Source organism: Trichechus manatus, unplaced genomic scaffold, assembly GCF_000243295.1.
Source record: "Trichechus manatus latirostris isolate Lorelei unplaced genomic scaffold, TriManLat1.0 scaffold00193, whole genome shotgun sequence".
NCBI lineage: Eukaryota > Metazoa > Chordata > Mammalia > Sirenia > Trichechidae > Trichechus > Trichechus manatus.
The window spans coordinates 3,089,540-3,108,897 of NW_004444129.1; the positions used below are offsets into that span (position 1 = coordinate 3,089,540).

At 37.8% G+C, this 19,358-nt stretch overlaps 1 protein-coding gene across 1 annotated transcript in view; it reads right to left on the bottom strand.

Annotated features, from left to right (window-relative positions):
- TAF4B (TATA-box binding protein associated factor 4b) overlaps window positions 1-19,358 on the bottom strand; it is a 170,959-nt gene that overhangs the window by 69,294 nt on the left and 82,307 nt on the right. The window contains exons 12-13 of the mRNA XM_023741858.1: window positions 13,791-13,916; window positions 8,071-8,127 (exon numbers count right to left, since the gene is read on the bottom strand). Coding sequence (XP_023597626.1) covers window positions 8,071-8,127; window positions 13,791-13,916 — 183 coding nt within the window. The remainder of the gene's footprint in view (window positions 1-8,070; window positions 8,128-13,790; window positions 13,917-19,358) is intronic.

Consider the following 19,358-nt stretch of genomic DNA (forward strand, 5'->3'; position numbering starts at 1 on the left):
AATTAGGGTCACATAACAATGTATGTATAAATTTTTGTATGGGAGACTAATTTGAAATGTAAACTTCATTTAAAGTACAACAATAAAAAAAAATTAAAAAAAAAAAAAAAGAGAGAGAGAGACCTAGTATGGCTTTCCTGGTTCCATGAGAAAACCCACTGAATGGTCACTGAATGGTAACTGAGCTATGCCAAACCTCGGATTTCAAAATCACAGTATTTTGCTTAACCTTCTTTGACAACTTAATGGGAAAATAAATGTGATGAATTTTAAAGTGCTTTTCTTTCTTCTCCAAGATGAATGGTTCTAAGTGTGATCTCCAGAGCAGCAATAGAGGAGCAGTATCACCAGGACATTGTGGGACAAGCAATTCTCAGGCCCCATTCCAGGCTTACAATATCATAAACTCTGGGGCTGGGGCCCAGCAGTCTGTATTTTAAACAAGCCTTCCAGATAATTCTCATGCATACTAAAGTTAGAGAAATATTGTCCTAGACAATGTGTTGAAACATTTGCACCTGTTTCTCTGCTATGTACACAAGCCCTTTATAACTTGTCATTTTAAAAATGTCTTCTCTATACTGCATTAATTTCACTGCAAGAATGTACTTCCAATGACAAATTTCATTTTGCCCTGTCCAGTGTTCCATGAGTTTTGGCCCATTCAGAATTAGCATAAAGTTTAAAAGGCAAATTGCTATAATTTAATAGTTTAACTACCATGTTTCACTAACTCCTATCTTTTTAAATTTTATTTTAAAAATACATCTTTCTTGTCTCATAACTAAATAATATATTTTCTAATCTGTAATGAGGCTCCAGAATTTGATGGACTACCAACTGAAATGTTTCAACAAACGGATGCAACGCTGAAAGTACTCATCTATGCCAAGAAATATGGTAGATAGCTACCTGGCCAATCGGCTGGAAGAGATCCATATTTGTGCCCACTCCAAGGAAAGGTGATACAACAGAATGCAGAAATTATCGAACAATATCAACAATATCGGAGCCCTGGAGGTGCACTTAAGAGATCAGCTACTAAGCAAAAATTAGCAGTTCAAATCCACCAGCCACTCCTTGGAAACTCTATGGGGCAGTTCTACTGTCTTATAGGATCACTATGAGTTGGAATTGACTCGACGGCAATGGGTTTTTTTGGATCATTAATATCACACACAAGTAAAATTTTGCCACAGATAATTCAAAAGCGGTTACAGCAGTACCTCGACATGGAACTGCCAGAGATTCAAGCCGGATTCAGAAAAGGACGTGGAACAAGGGATATCATTGCTGATGTCAGATAGATCCTGGCTGAAAGCAGAGAATATAAGAAAGATGTTTACCTGTGTTTTATTGACTATGCAAAGGTGTTCGACTGCGTGGATCATAACAAATTATGGATAACATTGCAAAGAATGGGAATTCCAGAATACTTAACTGTGTTTACGTGGAACCTGTAAATAGACAAAGAGGCAGTTGTTCCAACAGAACAAGAGGATACTGCATGGTTTAAAATCAGGGTTGTATCCTTTCACCACAGTTATTTAATCTGTACGCTGAGCAAGTAATCTGAGAAGCTAGGCTACATGAAGAGGAGTGCAGCATCAGGACTGGAGGAAGATTCATTAACAACCTCGATATGCAGATGACACAATCTTGCTTGCTGAAAGAAAAGATGACCTGAAGCATTTACTGATAAAGATCAAAGACCACAGCCTTCAGCATGGATTACACCTCAACATAAAGAAAACAAAAATTCTCACAACTGGACCAACAGGCAACATCATGACAAACCATGAAAAGATTAAAGTTGTCGATAATTTCATTTTACTTGGATCCACAATCAACGACCTATCAAGCAGCAGTCAAGAAATCAAACGCCATATTGCATTGGGCAAATCTGCTACAAGAGGCCTCTTTAAAGTGTTAAAAAGCAAAGATGTCCCTTTTAGGACTAAGGTGTGCCTGACCCAAGCCAGGGTATCTTCAATCGCCTCACATGCATGCAAAAGCTGGACAATGAATAAGGAAGACTGAAGAAGACTTGATGCCTTTGAATTATGGTGTTAGCAAAGAATATTGAATACAGCAAAGAATATTGAATATACCATGAACTGCCAGAAGAACAAAAAAAATCTGTCTTGGAAGAAGCACAGCCAGAATGCTCCTTAGAAGCAAGGACGGGAAGACTTCGTCTCATGTACTTCGGACATGTTATCAGGAGCGACAGTCCTTGGAGAAGGACATCATGCTTGGAAAAGCACAGGGTCAGCGAAAAAGAGGAAGATCCTCAACAAGATGGATTGACAAAGTGGCTACAACAATGAGCTCAAACACACCAACGACTGTGAGGTTGGCACAGGACCTGGCAGTACTTTGTTCTGTTGTCCACAGGGTCACTATGAGTCGGAACCAACTGACAACATCTAACAACAACAACGAGCTTTTATGATTCAGTATTTTATTTCTGGTACAATAATGCTTTATGGTTCATTGTACTACAGATAGTCCCCAACTTACGATGTATTACTGGAAGAGGTTGCATAGGTCTGGCTCACTATTATTACTCGCCAGTGCTAACCCCCATGTTGTCTCATGATCTTGTTTTTCCCTCCAGTTCCAGTCTCTATAAAAAGTTTAAGATTAACCGATGTTCCTCCGTGGAGGGTGGAAAACAAGTGATAATGATCTAGGAATGAAAAACCGAACAAAGCACCCATCTTGGGACAAGAAAACCAGAATGTCGCCAGATAACCCCCAAGAAAAGATTAACTTATCTGGGACGTGACCACCTCAAGGGGGAACTAACACAAACTTCTAAGACCCATAATCCTGTCCCTATAAAGCCTTTGGCCAATCTCTAGTGGGGGAGACAGGTTTTTGGAGGAATTTATTCCCCTCTGTCTCCTATATATATATTTTTTAATTGTTGTAATTAAATGAAGTTTACATTTCAAGTTAGTTTCTCATACAAAAAAAAATTTTTTTACCTACATTGTTATGAGACCCTAATTGCTCACCCCATTCTGTGACAGCACATTCCTCCTTTCCGCCCCTGATTTCCCATGACCATTCAACCCGCTCCTAACTCTGCTTTCCCATCTCACCTCTGGACAGAAGCTGCCCCTTTGGTTTGTATCTACTTGACTAAGAGGCACACTCTTCACGAGTATCATTTTATGTCCCACAGTCCAGTCCAATCCCTGTCTGAAGAATTGGCCTTGGAAATTGTTTTAGTTCCGGGCTGATAGAGAGTCCAGGGGCCATGCTTTCCAGGGCGCCTCCAAGTCTCCTATATATTGATACATAATAAAACTCTTGCTGCTCACCTCACCCGTCTCAGAACTGGCTACTGCAGCAGGCGGCTGCAATCCGCATAATTGCAGTAACGTTATGACAAACCACACTTATGACCGTCAGTTTATCTGGAAAATTGTACTTCCTGGGAGTACGTTACAGGAAAATGCATGCAGGGGATATGGAAGAAACTGCTGAGTTATGTGAACACACTCCAAGCATTGATCATGATAATATGATGGAAGGGATCCGTGGAAAAATCATCCATATGGCAAGAATGCTGAATTTAAGTTGATATTGCCAATGTGGAACAGCTCATAGATCATGAAAATGAAGAACTGACAGATCAGGACTTAACAGATTTTGAAGAGGACAGAAATGCTGAAGAAGAAAGAAAGAATGAGAAAGAAGATGGAGAGAAACTGTCAAAAAATTTTACAGTGAAAAGATGAGTTTTTTCTAAACTAACTCAGGGGCTTCAGTTGCTTGAAAACATGGACCCAAACACAGATCGCTTTGCTATAGTTGGCAGGCAGATTCAGGAAGCAGTGAGATGTTACCATGAAATATATGATGAAAAAAAGAAAAGGGACATGCAGACAATTCTCACTGATTTTCTGACTAAAAACTCCATCTTCATTTCCAGGGATAATCCAGATGATCCAGAACCTTCCAAAAGTGGAGTTATTACTGCAACTAACAAAATATCAACATGATCCGAGTCTTTTTCATCATTGGAGTAAATTTCTAAGATTTGTGTATTTTTTTTATGTATGTATGTATGTATTAAAGTGTATATGTACATTTATATGTAATGTTTCCAACGCTCTAAGACAAATAAAAATTAAATATATAAAGATATTGATAATAAAAGGTAATAATAATGAAAACAAAAAAAAGAGGTATTTGACTTACGTCAGAACTGACTTACGACCGAGTTGTTAGAAACAAACCCAGTCATAAGTCTGGGACTACCCGTACAATTTTTATGTCCTATGTTTTCTGTTCTGGGTGCCCAGATTGTCATCTGTATCTGTTTTACTTGGTTTCTCAGTTCTTTCCTGCAGGGCGATGGCAAGGTGTGCGTGACTAAGCCTCTCTATGACCTGTTTTCTGTAAAGAAAAATCCTGAATACTTCAGGATACAAGTTTCCTAATCTGTTTTGGATTTTAATCATTTAATACTTATTCTTTTGCCCAGTTCCTTCAGGGTGCACCACAAAGGTCATGTGCCAGCAGGTCCATGATTTGCACTCCAGTATACAATTTCTGTCTTCTTTCCTCTATTGTCTGATAACACATGAAAGTGGGAAGGCCAGGAATTGCTAAAAAGAAAGTAAATGAATTCTTTGTCACACTATGCACAGATGCACTGAACTCACATTTCCCAAAGGAGAAAGAAGAAATTCAAAAAGAAATAAGGGTCATAGTATATATAACAAATGTTTAAGGAATCAGGATGTTTGAACTCCAAGGTCAGATGGCTGCTCTGCAGAATTCTGGACGATGTGATTAAAAAAAAAAAAAAGGAAAACACTGAGGGCTAGATGTTAATCGGGGACACACGGCACACATCTCAGGCAAGTCTGCAGCTGCACTAAACAAAGATGTGCCTGCTTGATGTTAGAACCTGGCAACTAGTAAATTTATTTAAAATCTTTCACAAATAGATGGTGAAATGAAAGAACGTCAGTACTTACATGTTAGGAAAAGTATCTACGGAAAAAAATCAGAACGTTAAAGTGTTGGTATTGGAAATATAAACTTATAATAGAGAGAGAGGCAGAGAGAGAGAGAGAGAGAGAGAGAATACCACATTTTCTAAGAGGGGGAAAAAAACAGAAAAAGAGGAAAAGAAAAGACAGCCCGGAAGTTTAAAATGAAATGCTTGAATTACAGGGATATCAAGAGACAGACATCAGGAAGATTTCAAATAGATAGATAACCTGTCAGGTCAATAAGAACAGTATGCAGCAGGAGCTACTTCAATGGACTGTGACTAGGCTCAAGGCAAATCCAAAGGCAGCCTTTTTTTTTTTTTTAAAGTGCCAATTGACAAAGACAAATTTGGAAGAAGTCAATAGGACAGATGAAAAATTATTATACACCTGTATAAAAACCTGCCTAATTTAACAATTTAACACAATTTGTCCTTACACCCAAATGCAAAGAATAAATGAAAAGCCTCTAAAACTGTATGAGAGAGAAGAAAAACCACAGGAGAAATGATCTAGTTGTTAACAGTTGAAAGCAAATGTGGATTATAAGATTATGTACAAAGGGGATTCAGGTTGTCATTTATGCCAAACACCATGGCTGAAACACTTCCCAGCATAAATAAAGCCTACAACTTCTTTAAAATTGTTCTTTGGAGTTCTGCATTGATAAGATAATGTCATTAATCTATGTCCTTTTACCTGCTTGGTGAGTAGTTATCTGGAAAGGAAAAGTAATGCAGTTCTAAATCAAGCAACTGTAAGGAATCTGTGCTAATTTTCACAACTGAACAAAGAAAACTTACAAGACAACCGAATACCAAGAAATCACAAACCAAAGCTTTATAGTTTATATCACTGTGACACTGATTAGCACATCCCAAATGATAACTTTACATATTACCAGACAAGATAACAATTCAATTCTTTATTAAGGTAGGGTCAATGATTTCTGCAATCAAACAAAATATGGCACCCCTGTGTATTTGATTCTGAGCTACAGCCCCTTAGAATATTAAAGTTATTAAGAGCTCTAGGGCACAAGGGGATGAAAAGATGACAATATTTTACTTTCATCAAACATTTGCAACTAATACAGAGTAGCTCTGTTCTTGGAATGGGGCCAACCTACTTGATTCCTTTCTTGATCAAAGAAGATTTAGGATAGAAAGCAACTAGAAAACCTTCCAACTATTTGGAAAGAGATTATACTGATTTTTTTTTAGTCTTGTCAGAGAAAAAAATAAATGGAGGTGCAAAGGGAGAGAAAACCCAGGTTTAATGCCACCTGCTCTATTAAGACAGACATTTTTACACATTTACTCTTACACTCTTCTTTGAAAAATGCCGTCTGTATATTTATCCCTCAGGGAATAATTAAATACAACATTAAAACAAAAAACAAAACCATGTCATACAAACCTGAAAGGAAAACTAATCTAAGATCCAGATTGTTTAGGAAAGAGGGGCAGACAAAGATCTTTAAGGATAAAAGGTAAATTTTTTGATATACATTTTTCTAAAAGGTGATGTATTCAGAAGAAAATGAGATAAGCATCTAACCAGTTTTTTAATTAAAAGAGAGATACCCATGAATCAGGGCAATAATAGGTTGCCCATTCCCAAATAATCAATAATCGAACCAGACACACTTCTCATTTTTAGATAAAATTTCCACTGGAAAGAATAAGAGAAATTTGTTGCTGAAAATGAAGTATTTCTGTTTTCAATCCTTTTTAATGCTCCCACTTTCCAGTTTTCCTCATTCCAATTCAGAAACCACTCCACCCAGGGTTCATGTGTTTTCCTCCTCTATTTTGGTAAAAATATACCCCATTTGATTGTAAGAATCTTACTAGCTTCCCATTTGTTTTGCCTTAGCTTCTACATTAATCCAAACAATAAGGGGCTTTACAACATTCATAAATATAACCTGCTGCTGCTGGCACCTAGAAGCCAAGTGCAGCAGTGTCAAGCAACAACAAATTTCATAGTTCAAGAGGCACAGTCAAGAAAAAAGGTTACTCAGGAAATCACTCTTATTTAGCACAAAAATCCTTAAAAATTGCATGAAATCAGTCAACTAACTACAGAAACCAATTTCTTCAGCTCCATATCACACGTCTTACACCTCAATTGTCTTTATTATCGTCTGCTGTCAGATCCTTAATCAGAAATGTGAACAGGCTTGATGATTTATTCAGCAGGGAAAGGAATCTGTAGGTCAAGTGAAAAATTTCACACACACCCATACACACACCACATCTTCAACCTTAGGTACTTTCATTTCAATCCATTCCCAGCAGCTCTGGGGGCAACTCCAGTGAGATCCAATATTAAGGCTCAATTAAAATAAGCTCCAATTAGTGGAGCTTTTTTCTCCGGGGCTAGAAAAGTCAGGAAATGGATATTGGGAAATGTAAAAAGTCAGCTACTGAGAGGAGGCTGCAGACATAAATGAACTTATTTGTTGATTTCTACAGTTGCTATGCAGAGGCCTCTGGGAGTAAAAGCTTAACCAGTCTAAGCTATAAACTCAAACCCCTGCAGCTAAACATGAACTGTGTGAAACAAGGGCTCCATTCCAGAACAGAAAACTGCTGGGCCCGGAAAATTAAAAGCCAGAGGCGTTTTCCATTTAAAACTAAATCCCAGTACCGCCTCCTAGCCAAAGAATTATAAGTAGTATCAGATTTACAAAACGAACAATTACCCTGGAAAAATGTAGCCTATTGTACAGTCCCAGATGCTAAATCTCAAAAGTTTCTTTTTTTCTTTTTTAATCCCACATTACATCCCTACCAAATACACTGCTGTAGTTTACAAAGAGCCATTTCTAGACAGGCCCAAGCCTTGAAAATAAATTTGAAAAGGCGAGCACATAACTCATTGACCTCATTTGAAGTCCTGCCCTTGCCTGTAGCAGTTCCTGTCCTTCCCCAAGGCTTCTGCAAATGGTATGCAACGGCAAAATAAACCCTGACCTAATTGCCAGGAGAGAGCTGCCAACCTTCCCTCAAACACAAAGATGAGCATGGTAACTTCAAAGTCCTACCTCTTTGGCTTTCTGCTTTAATCTCAGCTGTTCTGGATCTTCTTTATTGGAACGACTCTATCAAAGGAAAAGAAAATTTTAATAGAAATTACCAGCATCTAAACACCACAGTTGCCGTTAAATATTTAATAAATGACAATTTTCTCTTGTGATTGAAAATCTTAGCTCCAGGGGAAAATGCCTCAATCCAGTCTCGCTGCACTTCCTCCATGACTCCCCCCCTCCCTCTCATCATCTGGGCTGGCTGCTGCGGTTGTAGCCCGGAGGAAGCTTACACTGAAAATGATGCTAACAATGTCAGTCAGGTCCAGTTGAGGCTTGGCGTTGTTCTTGTTGTAACACTAAACACTAGAAATCGGATGGTACAGATGAAGGAAAAGAAAAGAAGGACAATTGTTGGCTCAGGTGGAATGAAAACAATCAACATTGGCTGATCTTCAGGTGAAGCCATTTTGGAAAAACACATGGTATTTCAAGGACTATTAAAATCAAGAACGAGGCCTAACTAACTTTGAACCAAATCTCTCTCTTTAAAAGTGTAATAATTTTTAACATAAGCAGGAAATAAATGCCAGTGTTTTCATCTTATTCATCTTTGGGTCCTCGACGGCATTTAGTAGAATGTTGTGTACAAATTAAAAGTTCAATAAATGTTTATTAAATGTCACCTTCCAAACTGGTTCAGTTTAACACTCCAAAAAATGAGCAATCTTAGAGGTCTCATGTAAGCAGAGAGTTACTTTCTACATGTAACGCTGTGAAGGAACAAAGGGTAAAGAACTCTATTTCTGGCACCATGAACATCTGTCCACTGAAATAATACGCTTGGGATGGGTATACCCTTTCTCTCATCCTAAGAAAGTTACCTAACTCCTTATAAATATAAAAATTTGTTCTATAAAATGTAATGTAAGTTAACTAAGCTAAAGATGGCCAACAAAATAAAAGCTACAAGTAATTTCTGATTTACTAAGTTGACCTGATATTTTTACTGATTTATCAGTACCTTTTTTTTAAAGGAAAACGTGAGAAACTGTTTACATGTTTAAGAATGCCATCTAATTTCAATCACCTGAATTAAGTAACAACATAAAATTCTACTCAGCTAGTAATTTTTCGTCTCATTTTAATACCCAATGTACTAAAATAACTCCATTTCAGCCCAAACTAAGACAAATTCCTTTGTTGTTCCACCTATTAATATCAGCATAAAATGAGTATGTGTTTGTATATATTTATAGATGTCTGTGTATATGTGTGTGTATGGTAATTTTTCTACCCCAGTATAAAACAGGCACATTTGGCTACTAAGACTTTGTCATTCAGTATTTACTGATCATCCATAGTACAGATTCTATTCTGCGTGCCACTGTTCTAAGACCTTATAGATACAGAGATGAACTAACAACACAAACACCCTGCTCTCAAGAAACTTATATTTTAAAGAGACAAAAATAATAAAAACTTAAACAATTTTATAAAAATTACACACCCATTCAATATGTAAAACATTTATGATGAGAAAAAAATAAAATAAGAATTCCTGATACTGATACGGGTTATAAAGAAAATAAAATATGATAATGTGATAGAAAGGAACAGAGAGGAAGGCATGTTTGTTTACTAGTTTAGCTAAGATGGTAGGGAAGGCCTCTCTGAAGAGTGGTATCTGAGGAGATGTGAATGACAAGAAGGAGACAGTCACACAAAGATTTGGGGGAAGAACATTCCAAGCAGAGGCACAGTCATTGCCAAAGCCTTAAAATGGGAACAAGTTTGGCATACTTGAATAAAGAAAGGTGGCCCATGTGGTTGGAGCACAGTAAAGAGCTGAAGGGATAAGGTTGGTGACACTGTGTTTGTTGCCTTGTAGGTCATGAAAAGGAGCTGGGGTTTTACTCTAGTTATAAGAACAAGCCACTGGAGGGTTTGGGGCAGAGGAGTAATACACCACTGACATCATACTTTCAAAAGATCACTCTGGCTGCTATGGAGAGGATGCACTGTAGGGATCCAAGACTGGAAGCACACAGAGCAATTAGGAAACTGTTATAAAGCAACTATTCTGAATAAGAGGCTAATTGGAGAAAAAAATGAAGGTGGCTTGGGCTATGGTCATAGCAGAGATGATGATAAATTGTTGGATTCAACATATATATTAGAGGTAGCACCAACCAGATTTACTGACGGATTGGATATCTAATATGAAGTGAAGAATGGAATTGAGGATGACTTCTAGGAGCGTAGCCTAAGCAACGAGGAAGATGGTAATTTCAACTTTTTGAAATGTACAGATCTAAGAACAGCATATTTAAGGAAAGGGAACTCAACGTTCAGTTTTAGACACTCAATTAGAAGTCCAATATCCTAAGGTGAGACACAAGCTTGGCACACTCAAGGAACAGAAAGGTCAGTGTGACTGGAGTTGAGGGAGTGAAGAAGGCAACGATACAAGACCAGCTAAGAGAGAAAGGTAGGTGCCAGATTATGTAAGGCCTTTTAAAATTCGGAAAGGAGTTTGGCTTTTAAGTGAAGCCACTGAAGGATTTTAGGCAATGGAGATTTATATGAATACATTACTCTGACTATAGTATGAAGAATGGATTGTGGAAGGAAAAAGAGATCAGTTAGAAGATACTATAATAGCCCAAGTGAAAGATGACGTAGACCAAAGTGGTGACAACGGTGATGGAAAGAAAAGATGGATACATCTTTGAAGTAGAATAGGAAGTGAAGTACTTGTGAAAAGAGAGAATGGAAAGAGGAGTTAAAGATGTTTTTCTGGCTTGAACATCTAAATGAATGATGGTGTCATTTACTTAGTTAAGAAACCTGTAAGAATAGAAGGTATTCTGATGAAAAAAGAATATCAGAAGTCCTTTTGGACACATTAAATTTGAGATGCGTACTGCCCAACCAAGTAGAGACGTGAAGTAGGCAGTTAGCGATATAAGTATAGAGTTCCAAAATGTGGGCTGAGTTGGTAATATGAAACATAAGAGAGAATACAGACAGAGAAGGCAACCTAAGACTGAAACCTGGGCAACTCCAACATTCAGAATTCTGGTAAAGAAATGCTAAAATAGACTGAAACAAGTACGATATATTACATCCAATAGTCACTAAATATTTACTAGTTTATGAAATAAAATACCAACAAACCACTTCATTACAATGGCTGTGTGCTTGCTTATAATACTGGAAGTCTCAAGGAAAAGTATCTTCCAGTTCCGTCTCCCTTCTCTCCCCACTGCAGGGGAGGGTCAGTATCAAGCCTGAGACCATGGGACACTGGGAAGCTGCACAAGGCTGGGGTTGGAGAAACATGTAGCAGCAACATCCCGCAGGGCCCAGAGGTCAAGGATATAGTACCCCAATCCTTGAGGGAGGACTGGGGCACATGAAGGTGTAGACCAGTTGTCAAGAATGCAAGGTGGTGAGGGGTTGGGGAGCCTTGCCAAGGCATGAGCCTACTACACATACTGCATAGATAGGTCCACTGAGAGGGTCTACATGCAATGACACCCCAGTAGCAATAAGTATACTCTATGCTCTAACGTTGGTTTCTGAATATCATCTTGAACTAAAACGAACCAGAGTTGCTTGGAAAAATGGCTAATTCCAGGGCTAGGGCAGGAAAAGTAAAAGCTGGGCCTGGAATATCTTGTACCAGAAAGTAAGCATGTTTTCAGTGAATGATGGAAACATATCTAAAGGACAAAAGTACCAGCTAGATGGGCTTCCTACTCAGAAGCAATTTGAGACTCAAACTAAATAATGACAGTAATAAATTACAACCTGTTGAATCAAATAGAAACTCATGAGCCCATACTAATACGAATGAATGAATGAGAAAAGGAAGCTTTCCCATAAAGTAGACTGCTAAAAAAATGTAGAAGAGATGATGGAAACACCATTTGGCAACTACCAGACCCACTAAAACCCACTGCCATAGAGTCCAGATTCCGACTCATAGCAACCTCCTAGGGTTTCCAAGGCTATAAATCTTCATGGAAGCAGACTGCCATATCTTTCTCCCATGGAGCAGCTGGTGGGCCAATCTTCTGGTTAGCAGCCAAGTGCTTTAACCACTGCATCACTATCATAGACGGTAGTTAACCCAGGCAAGAGTCATCAATGGATGCCAAGGTTGACACACCGAGGTTTGATAAGGAACAGAATATTGGCATAATTTCAGAATTTCTCTCTCTACAAAAACTGCCCGATTACAAACGGGAAAATGGGAAATTTAAAATGAAGAGAACTGCTAAGCACCAGCATGACCAGGTGATCATGGTTGCCACTGCAGGTCTTTTGATGTGATCTACTGAGAACACAGCGTCATTTCTGTGTTTTTCTGCCAAGAATGTATGACCTAAGTCTAGTCAGGAAGAAATATCAAGTGAACCAAGGTTGAGGGTCCTCCTATCAAATGTAAGGCCTATACTCTTGAAAACTGTAAAGGACATGAACATCCGGGAAAGACGGATAAACACTAACTGAAAGAGTCTAAAAAGACATGACAACTAAATAAAACACGTATTCCTAAATGGGAAAACAGGCCATAAAGCAAAAAAGGGATATGGTCAAGAGAGTTGACAAAATGTGAATGCGGTCTATGAATTACATGGTAGTGTCACATTGCTGAATTCCTGACTTGTAGGGTTATATAGGAGTAGGCCCTTATTTTTGCAAATACATACTAGAATGATTAGAAGTGATGGGACATCCTGTCTGAAGCTTACTTTGAAAAGGTTCAGAAAAAGACTGATTAGTGTAAATGGCTATACAACCTTGTGAATATACTAAAAGCCTTTGCACTTGTAAAGAAAGGACAAAAAAGAAAAAGACTGAAGACAATGAGCGTGCTTGTGTGTGTATAGAAGGCAGGGGGAGAGGATGCGGATGCAGCAAATGCAATAAAATGTTAAAAATGGGGTAATCTAGGAAAGAGAGCGAGAGTTCTTTGTACAGCTCTGGCAGCTTTCCTCAAGTCTGAAATTATTTCAAAATAAATTAGTTAAAAAAAAGAAGAAAAAAAGGTACGTGATTACGAACAAATGCTCTAAAAGGAGAAGCTGCCAAGAACACTTAACATTAAAATTAAGGCGTTTAAAATAAAAAATTAGACTAATGCCCAGCCTGTAAGACTTCTTGCAAAAACCCCGAACCTGTGAAGAAGTATGGAGCTACAAAGTGAAACTGCAGTGAAATTAGCTTTGACTCCATGTAGCACTAATAGTCAAGGAAGAGGGTAATAAATAAATTCACCTATTTTTCTTAATCCTCTGTCTAACCCATTTCTGCCCATCTTATATTTTGTTTCATATAATTCTAATTATTCCTAATTTTACCCACTATTTTCCTGCCCCCTTTCCAAATTTTCTCTCTCAACTCAATTAGGCACATATCAAATCATATCTGCAAAAAGACTGAAAATTTTACAAAATACTTATACCTGGGAGGTGGCAGGTATGATGAGGAACACAGGGAATGAGAGTGAGAAGACCAAAGATTGTCATGTCTCATCAAACTAAATCAACTGAGAGCCACTGTACCACACTACCCTGGCTGGGAGAGACTCTATTAGCAATTTCATTTTAAGAAATCCTCCAGGGAAATCTGAAGCCCTAATAAAACCAAGAAGGTCAAACAACGATAAAACCAATGCTGACCTCATTGTAAGGCCATGTTCACTCATAAATCACACAGGCCCTTACCTTGGCTGCTTTAAATAACATTTCTCTTTCTTCTAAATCTTTTCTCTCCTTCTCCAACTGATCCAGCTTTTCAAGAAATTTGAGCTGTGACCTGGTGTCACTAGACACGATGTAATTTTCACTTGTCTGGGAAAAAAAAAAAAAAAGACTTACGATGATCTTGGGTAACACATTCCACATTAAGTAGTATTATAAATCAGATAAAGACAGTAACAGCAATATACATACCAAGCTAAATTTTCAGGAGGTAATATTTATGTATAAACAAATTTAACCAAAAAAATTGAATTTTAATCATCCTTAAATTCTGGGAGGTAAGTAAGCACATAAGTTTCAAAGAACTTTTCCAGTGAGAATCATAAATTAAAAAAAAAGGAATTAAGCCAAGCAGATCATACCAGGAAGTAGAAAGCAAGAGAGTCTACCATCAACCTATAATCTAAATCTTTTTAGTTAAATTACTGTCCACCTTCAGCAGACTGTAAAATGAGTAATTAAATCTTAGGCCTGTAAAAGACAAAAGCAGGAAACAATCAGCTCACTGAAAAATGTAACAAGGATGAAAGTTATCACCCTGGTTTTCACTGTTGAAATGATCTAATTTTGACAAGTGAATACAACTACTATCAAAATAAAACATAAGATAATGTGGCATATATTAAAATCCTGAAACCCTGTTTTGATGAATTCCTTAAGCAGTGAATTTGAGAAGAAACTGTAGTCAAAAAAAAAACCAAGTATATAATTTATAAATGAGAGCCATAATAAAGAAGTATAATCATTTGTCTTAAATGATTCCATTCAATAAAATTCAAATTCTTCCATTTATTCTGATATTCTAGAGTATAAAAACAATCTAAAAATTTTCTATTTTTTTCCATCTCACATGACCACCTATTTCTCTTCTCTAATACATGTATGAGGTCCCTTGGTGGCACAAACAGTTTGCGGTCAACTACTAACCTAAAGGTTGGCAGTTCAAACCCACCTAGCAGCATCACGAAACAAAGGCCTGGCAATCTGCTTTTGTAAAGATTACAGCCAAGAAAACCCTATGGAAAAGTTCTATTCTGTAACACGTAGGATCACCACGGGTCCAAATTAACTCAACAACAAAGGGTTTGGTTTGGTATTTTAGCACATGTGTGAGTTTGCTTATGCTTTTTTTTGGGGGGTGGGGGGCGGGGAAGAGATATCTTCTCAATCAGTATTTAAGAATTCCTGCCATCTACACATCTCAATCCACCACTGTCTGTCAGTTTGTAGTACTATGGTAGCTGCAAGTTGCTGTGATGCTGCAAGCTGTGCCATTGGTATTGCAAATACCAGCAGGGTCACCCACGCTGCATAGGTTTCAGCGGAGTTTCCAGACTAAGACAGACTAGGAAGAAAGGCCTGGCAATCTACTTCTGAAAATTAGCCAATGGACTGCAACAGAATATTGTCCAATATAGTGCTGGAAGATGAGCCCCCCAGGTTGGAAGGAACTTGAAATATGACTGGGGAAGAGCTGTCTCCTCAAAGTAGTCGACCTTCACGACGGGAATGGAGTAAAGCCTTTGGGACCTTTACTTGCTGATGTGGCACAACACAAAATGAGAAGTAACAGCTGCAAATATCCACTACTATACAATAGCCACAATAATGAACTCAAACAAACCAATGATCATGAAGATGGCACAGGACTGGACAACATTTTGTTTTGTTATATATAAAGTCGCCATGAGTTGGAGCTAACTCATTGGCAACCAACAACAACACTCATCGCAGTAATTCAGACATCCAAACTACAGGAAAGAGGCCGTAGAGTAAAGAAACTGAGTGTTTTCAAACATTTAATCCACCAGTCAGTGACTGGCTTGGAAATCATGGGTACAGCACCACCCCCACGGTCATTTTATCCCCATACTTACAGTTGATTCAATTAACTGGGACTGAGAGATTTCATATGCCCAAGATTTTTAATTTTATTATATTTTTGGTGAATGTATACACAACAAAACAGGTTCCCGTTCAACAATTTCTACACGTTATTCAGTGACATTGGTTACATTCTTCATACTGTGTCAACATTCTCATTATTTCCATTCTAGCTGTTCTATTCCCATTAACTCAGTCTCACTGCTCCCAACCTTCTCATCCATGCTTTAGAGTTAACTATTGTCCATTTGATCTCATACGGTAATTTCTTGAAAAGAGCAGTACTCAAGGGTGACATTCCTTACTTTATGAGCTAACCTGCTATTTAGTTAAAAGGTGACTTCAGGGAATAGTTTTTGGTTCAAGGTTTACAGTATCTAGTATCTCAGGGCAATAATCTTAGGGATTCCTCCAGTCTCAATGGGTCCGGTTAAATCTAGATTCTTCAGCAATTTGAAGTTCCATTCCACATTTTTCTCCCTTTCTATCAGGATCCATCTATTGTGACCCTGATCAAAACATTCAGTAGTGGTAGCCAGGCACCATATCTATTTCTTCTGGTCTCAGGGTAGAGGAGGCCATGGTTCATGGAGTATGGAGACAACTGGTCCTGTAGTCCAGTTCCTTCTCTGATTCTCAGGTTTCCTTCTTTCTCTTTTGCTCCAGACAAATAGAGACCAAGAGTTGTATCTTAGATGGCCAATCGCAAGCTTTTAAGACCCTAGATGCTACTCACCAAACTAGGATATAGAATATAAACTTTATGAACTGTATTACACCACTTGACCAAGTTGTTTCATGAGACTATGACCCTAAGTCTTCAAACTAAGAAAACTAATTGTGTAAGGTGACTGGTTATGTCTAAGAAGCATCAGCATCTGTAGCCCCTATTTGTTTATATATTTTGTTTTTGCAAAGTTATATATAACATAGCATTTACCAATAAATCCATTTTCTTGTGTAAAACTTAGTGACATTAGCTACACTAGTCAAGCTGTGCATACTTTACCCACATTCGGTGTTACCTTTCCCATCATCATAAACAAAAAGTGACTACTACAGGGTCACTACAAGTCGGAATCGACTCAACAGCAAGGGTTATCTAGAAAATGAATCCCCTCTTCCCCCTTCCCTTCTCTGGTAACCACCAATGAACACTGGTCTCTGTATATATACCTACTCTTGTCATTTCATAAAAGTGAGATCATACAATATTTGTCCTTTTGTGATTTGACTTATTACACGCAGCATAATGTCATCCAGGTTCATCCGTGTTGCCAAAATGTTTTGGAACTCCTTTTTCTTTATGGCCGTGCAGTATTCCATTGTAAACATGTATCACATTTTGTTTATCCATTTATCTGTTGATGGGCACTTAAGTTGTTTGTATCTTTTTGCTATTGTGAATAGTGCTGCAATGAACACAGGTGTGCATGTATCTGTTTGTGTCTCTTCTATTATATTCCTAGGGTATATACCTAGAAGTGGAATTGCTGGATCATAAGGTAGCTCTATTTCTAATTTTTTAAGAAATCATCGTTTTGTTTTCCACAGCAGTTCTACCATTTTACATTCCCATGAGCGGTGGATAAGGGTTCCAATCCCTCCACATCCTCGCCAACATTTGTTGTTTTCTATTTTCTTGATCAATGCCGTTTTAGCAGGGATGAGGTAGTATCTCACTGTAGTTTTAACGTGCATCTTTCTAATGCTAATGACAGTGACTATCTTTTCATGTGTTTGTTGGCCGCATGAATGTCCTCTTTAGTGAAGCATCTGTTCATGTCCTTTGCCATTTTTTGATTGGATTGTCTTTTTGTTGTTAAATTCAGAAGTTTTATACAGATTTTGCATATTACACCCTGTTATGGATTGAACTGTGTGCCCCAAAAATACTATGTTGTAAATCCTAACCCTTATACCTATAGTTATAATCCCGTTTGGGAATGGGTTTTCTTTGTTATGTTAATGATGCAATATTAGTGTAGGGTATGTCTTGAGTCAATCTCTTTTTTTCTCTAAATTTTATTTATTTTGCTGTTGTTGTTGAGAATATACACAGCAAAACACACACAAATTTAACAGTTTCTACATGTACCATTTAGTGACACTGATTACATGTTGTGCGACCATTCTCACCTTCCTTTTCTGAGTAGTTCCTCCCCCTAAGGTTCCTATCTAATCTTTCAAGTTGCTGTTGTCAATTTTTTCTCATACAGATAGTTCTTAAAAGAGCATAAGGCTGAAGGTGGACCTTTTTTACTAGTTAAGCTAAATTACTGTTCAGTTTTAAGATGACTTCAGGGGACATTTTTGGTTTAAGGCTTAAAGATGATCTCAGGGCAATAGTTTCAGGGTTCATCTACCCTCCAAGGCTCCAGAAAGTCTAGAGTCCATGAGACTTTGAAATTCTGTTCTGCATTTCCTCCCTTTTGATCAGGATTCTTCTATGGAATCTTTGATCAAAATGTTCCGTAATGGTAGCCGGCCACCATCCAGTTCTTCTGGTCTCATGGCAAAGGAGGTAGTTGTTTATGGAGGCAATGAGCTACATATTCCATTATCTTCCTTCTATTCCTGACTCTCCTTCTTCCTCTATTGCTCTAGTTGAACAGAGACCAATTGTTGTGCCTTGGATGGCCGGCCCAAGATTCTTTTTAAACTAAAATTTTTATTTTCAGTATTAAACTAGATCAAAGGAGTATTACATAGTTTAAAGGACAAAGACATATTACAGCTACTTATTTTATTTAATGTTTAATACAAAAAGAATTCCCAAATCTTTTAAAGTTAAATAATACAAGACACAGAATACAAAATAAATTATAGGCCAACTACAGAGGTATAAACAAAATAATCAGTGGTTTTTAAAGTTTTTTCTTTACTATTTTTGTGTTCAGACGCTGTGGAGATAGTGTGCTGACAGGATTTAATTTAAAAGGGCAACAAACACTAAAAAGGGGCACAGACTTACTAAGTTTTAACCTAATCTCATCCCCATGATAAGATTACTTCTCTTGCTCCAACTCAGACACAACTGCCTCTGACATAACATAGCCTTCCTTTACTCTTCCAGATATTACCAAGCAAGTGAGTGCCTCCTCTATTCCTGAGTCTCTACTATATTTAAACCACAGTGCACCCAACCTTATCACGTTCCTTCCTATCTACCCAGCTGGCCTAACTGAAGTCCTCATGCACCAACAGATTAGGGCTTTGGAATGTTAGGGCCACTACATATTAAACAGCTTAACAATAAAAATAAAAATAGAAGAACCCAGACCAAATGATATCAACACCATCAAATGAATTCCACTTAGAGTACTACAGCACCTTTCAACTAGGAAAAAACTGAAGCTTCTTCACGGCCACTGGCATGCAGAGGACTGTATCTTCAGTAAGAAAACACCTGGCAGGCAGCATTGTTCACAATAGCAAAAAGATGGAAACAACCTAGATGCCCATCAACAGATGAATGGATAAAAAAACTATGGAACATACACACAACGGAGTACTGTGCAACGATAAAGAACAATGATGAATCTGTGAAGCATCTCATAACATGGATGAAACTGGAGGACATTATGCTGAGTGAAAAAAGTCAACCAAAAAAGGACAAATACTGTATGCGACCACTACTGTAAAAAC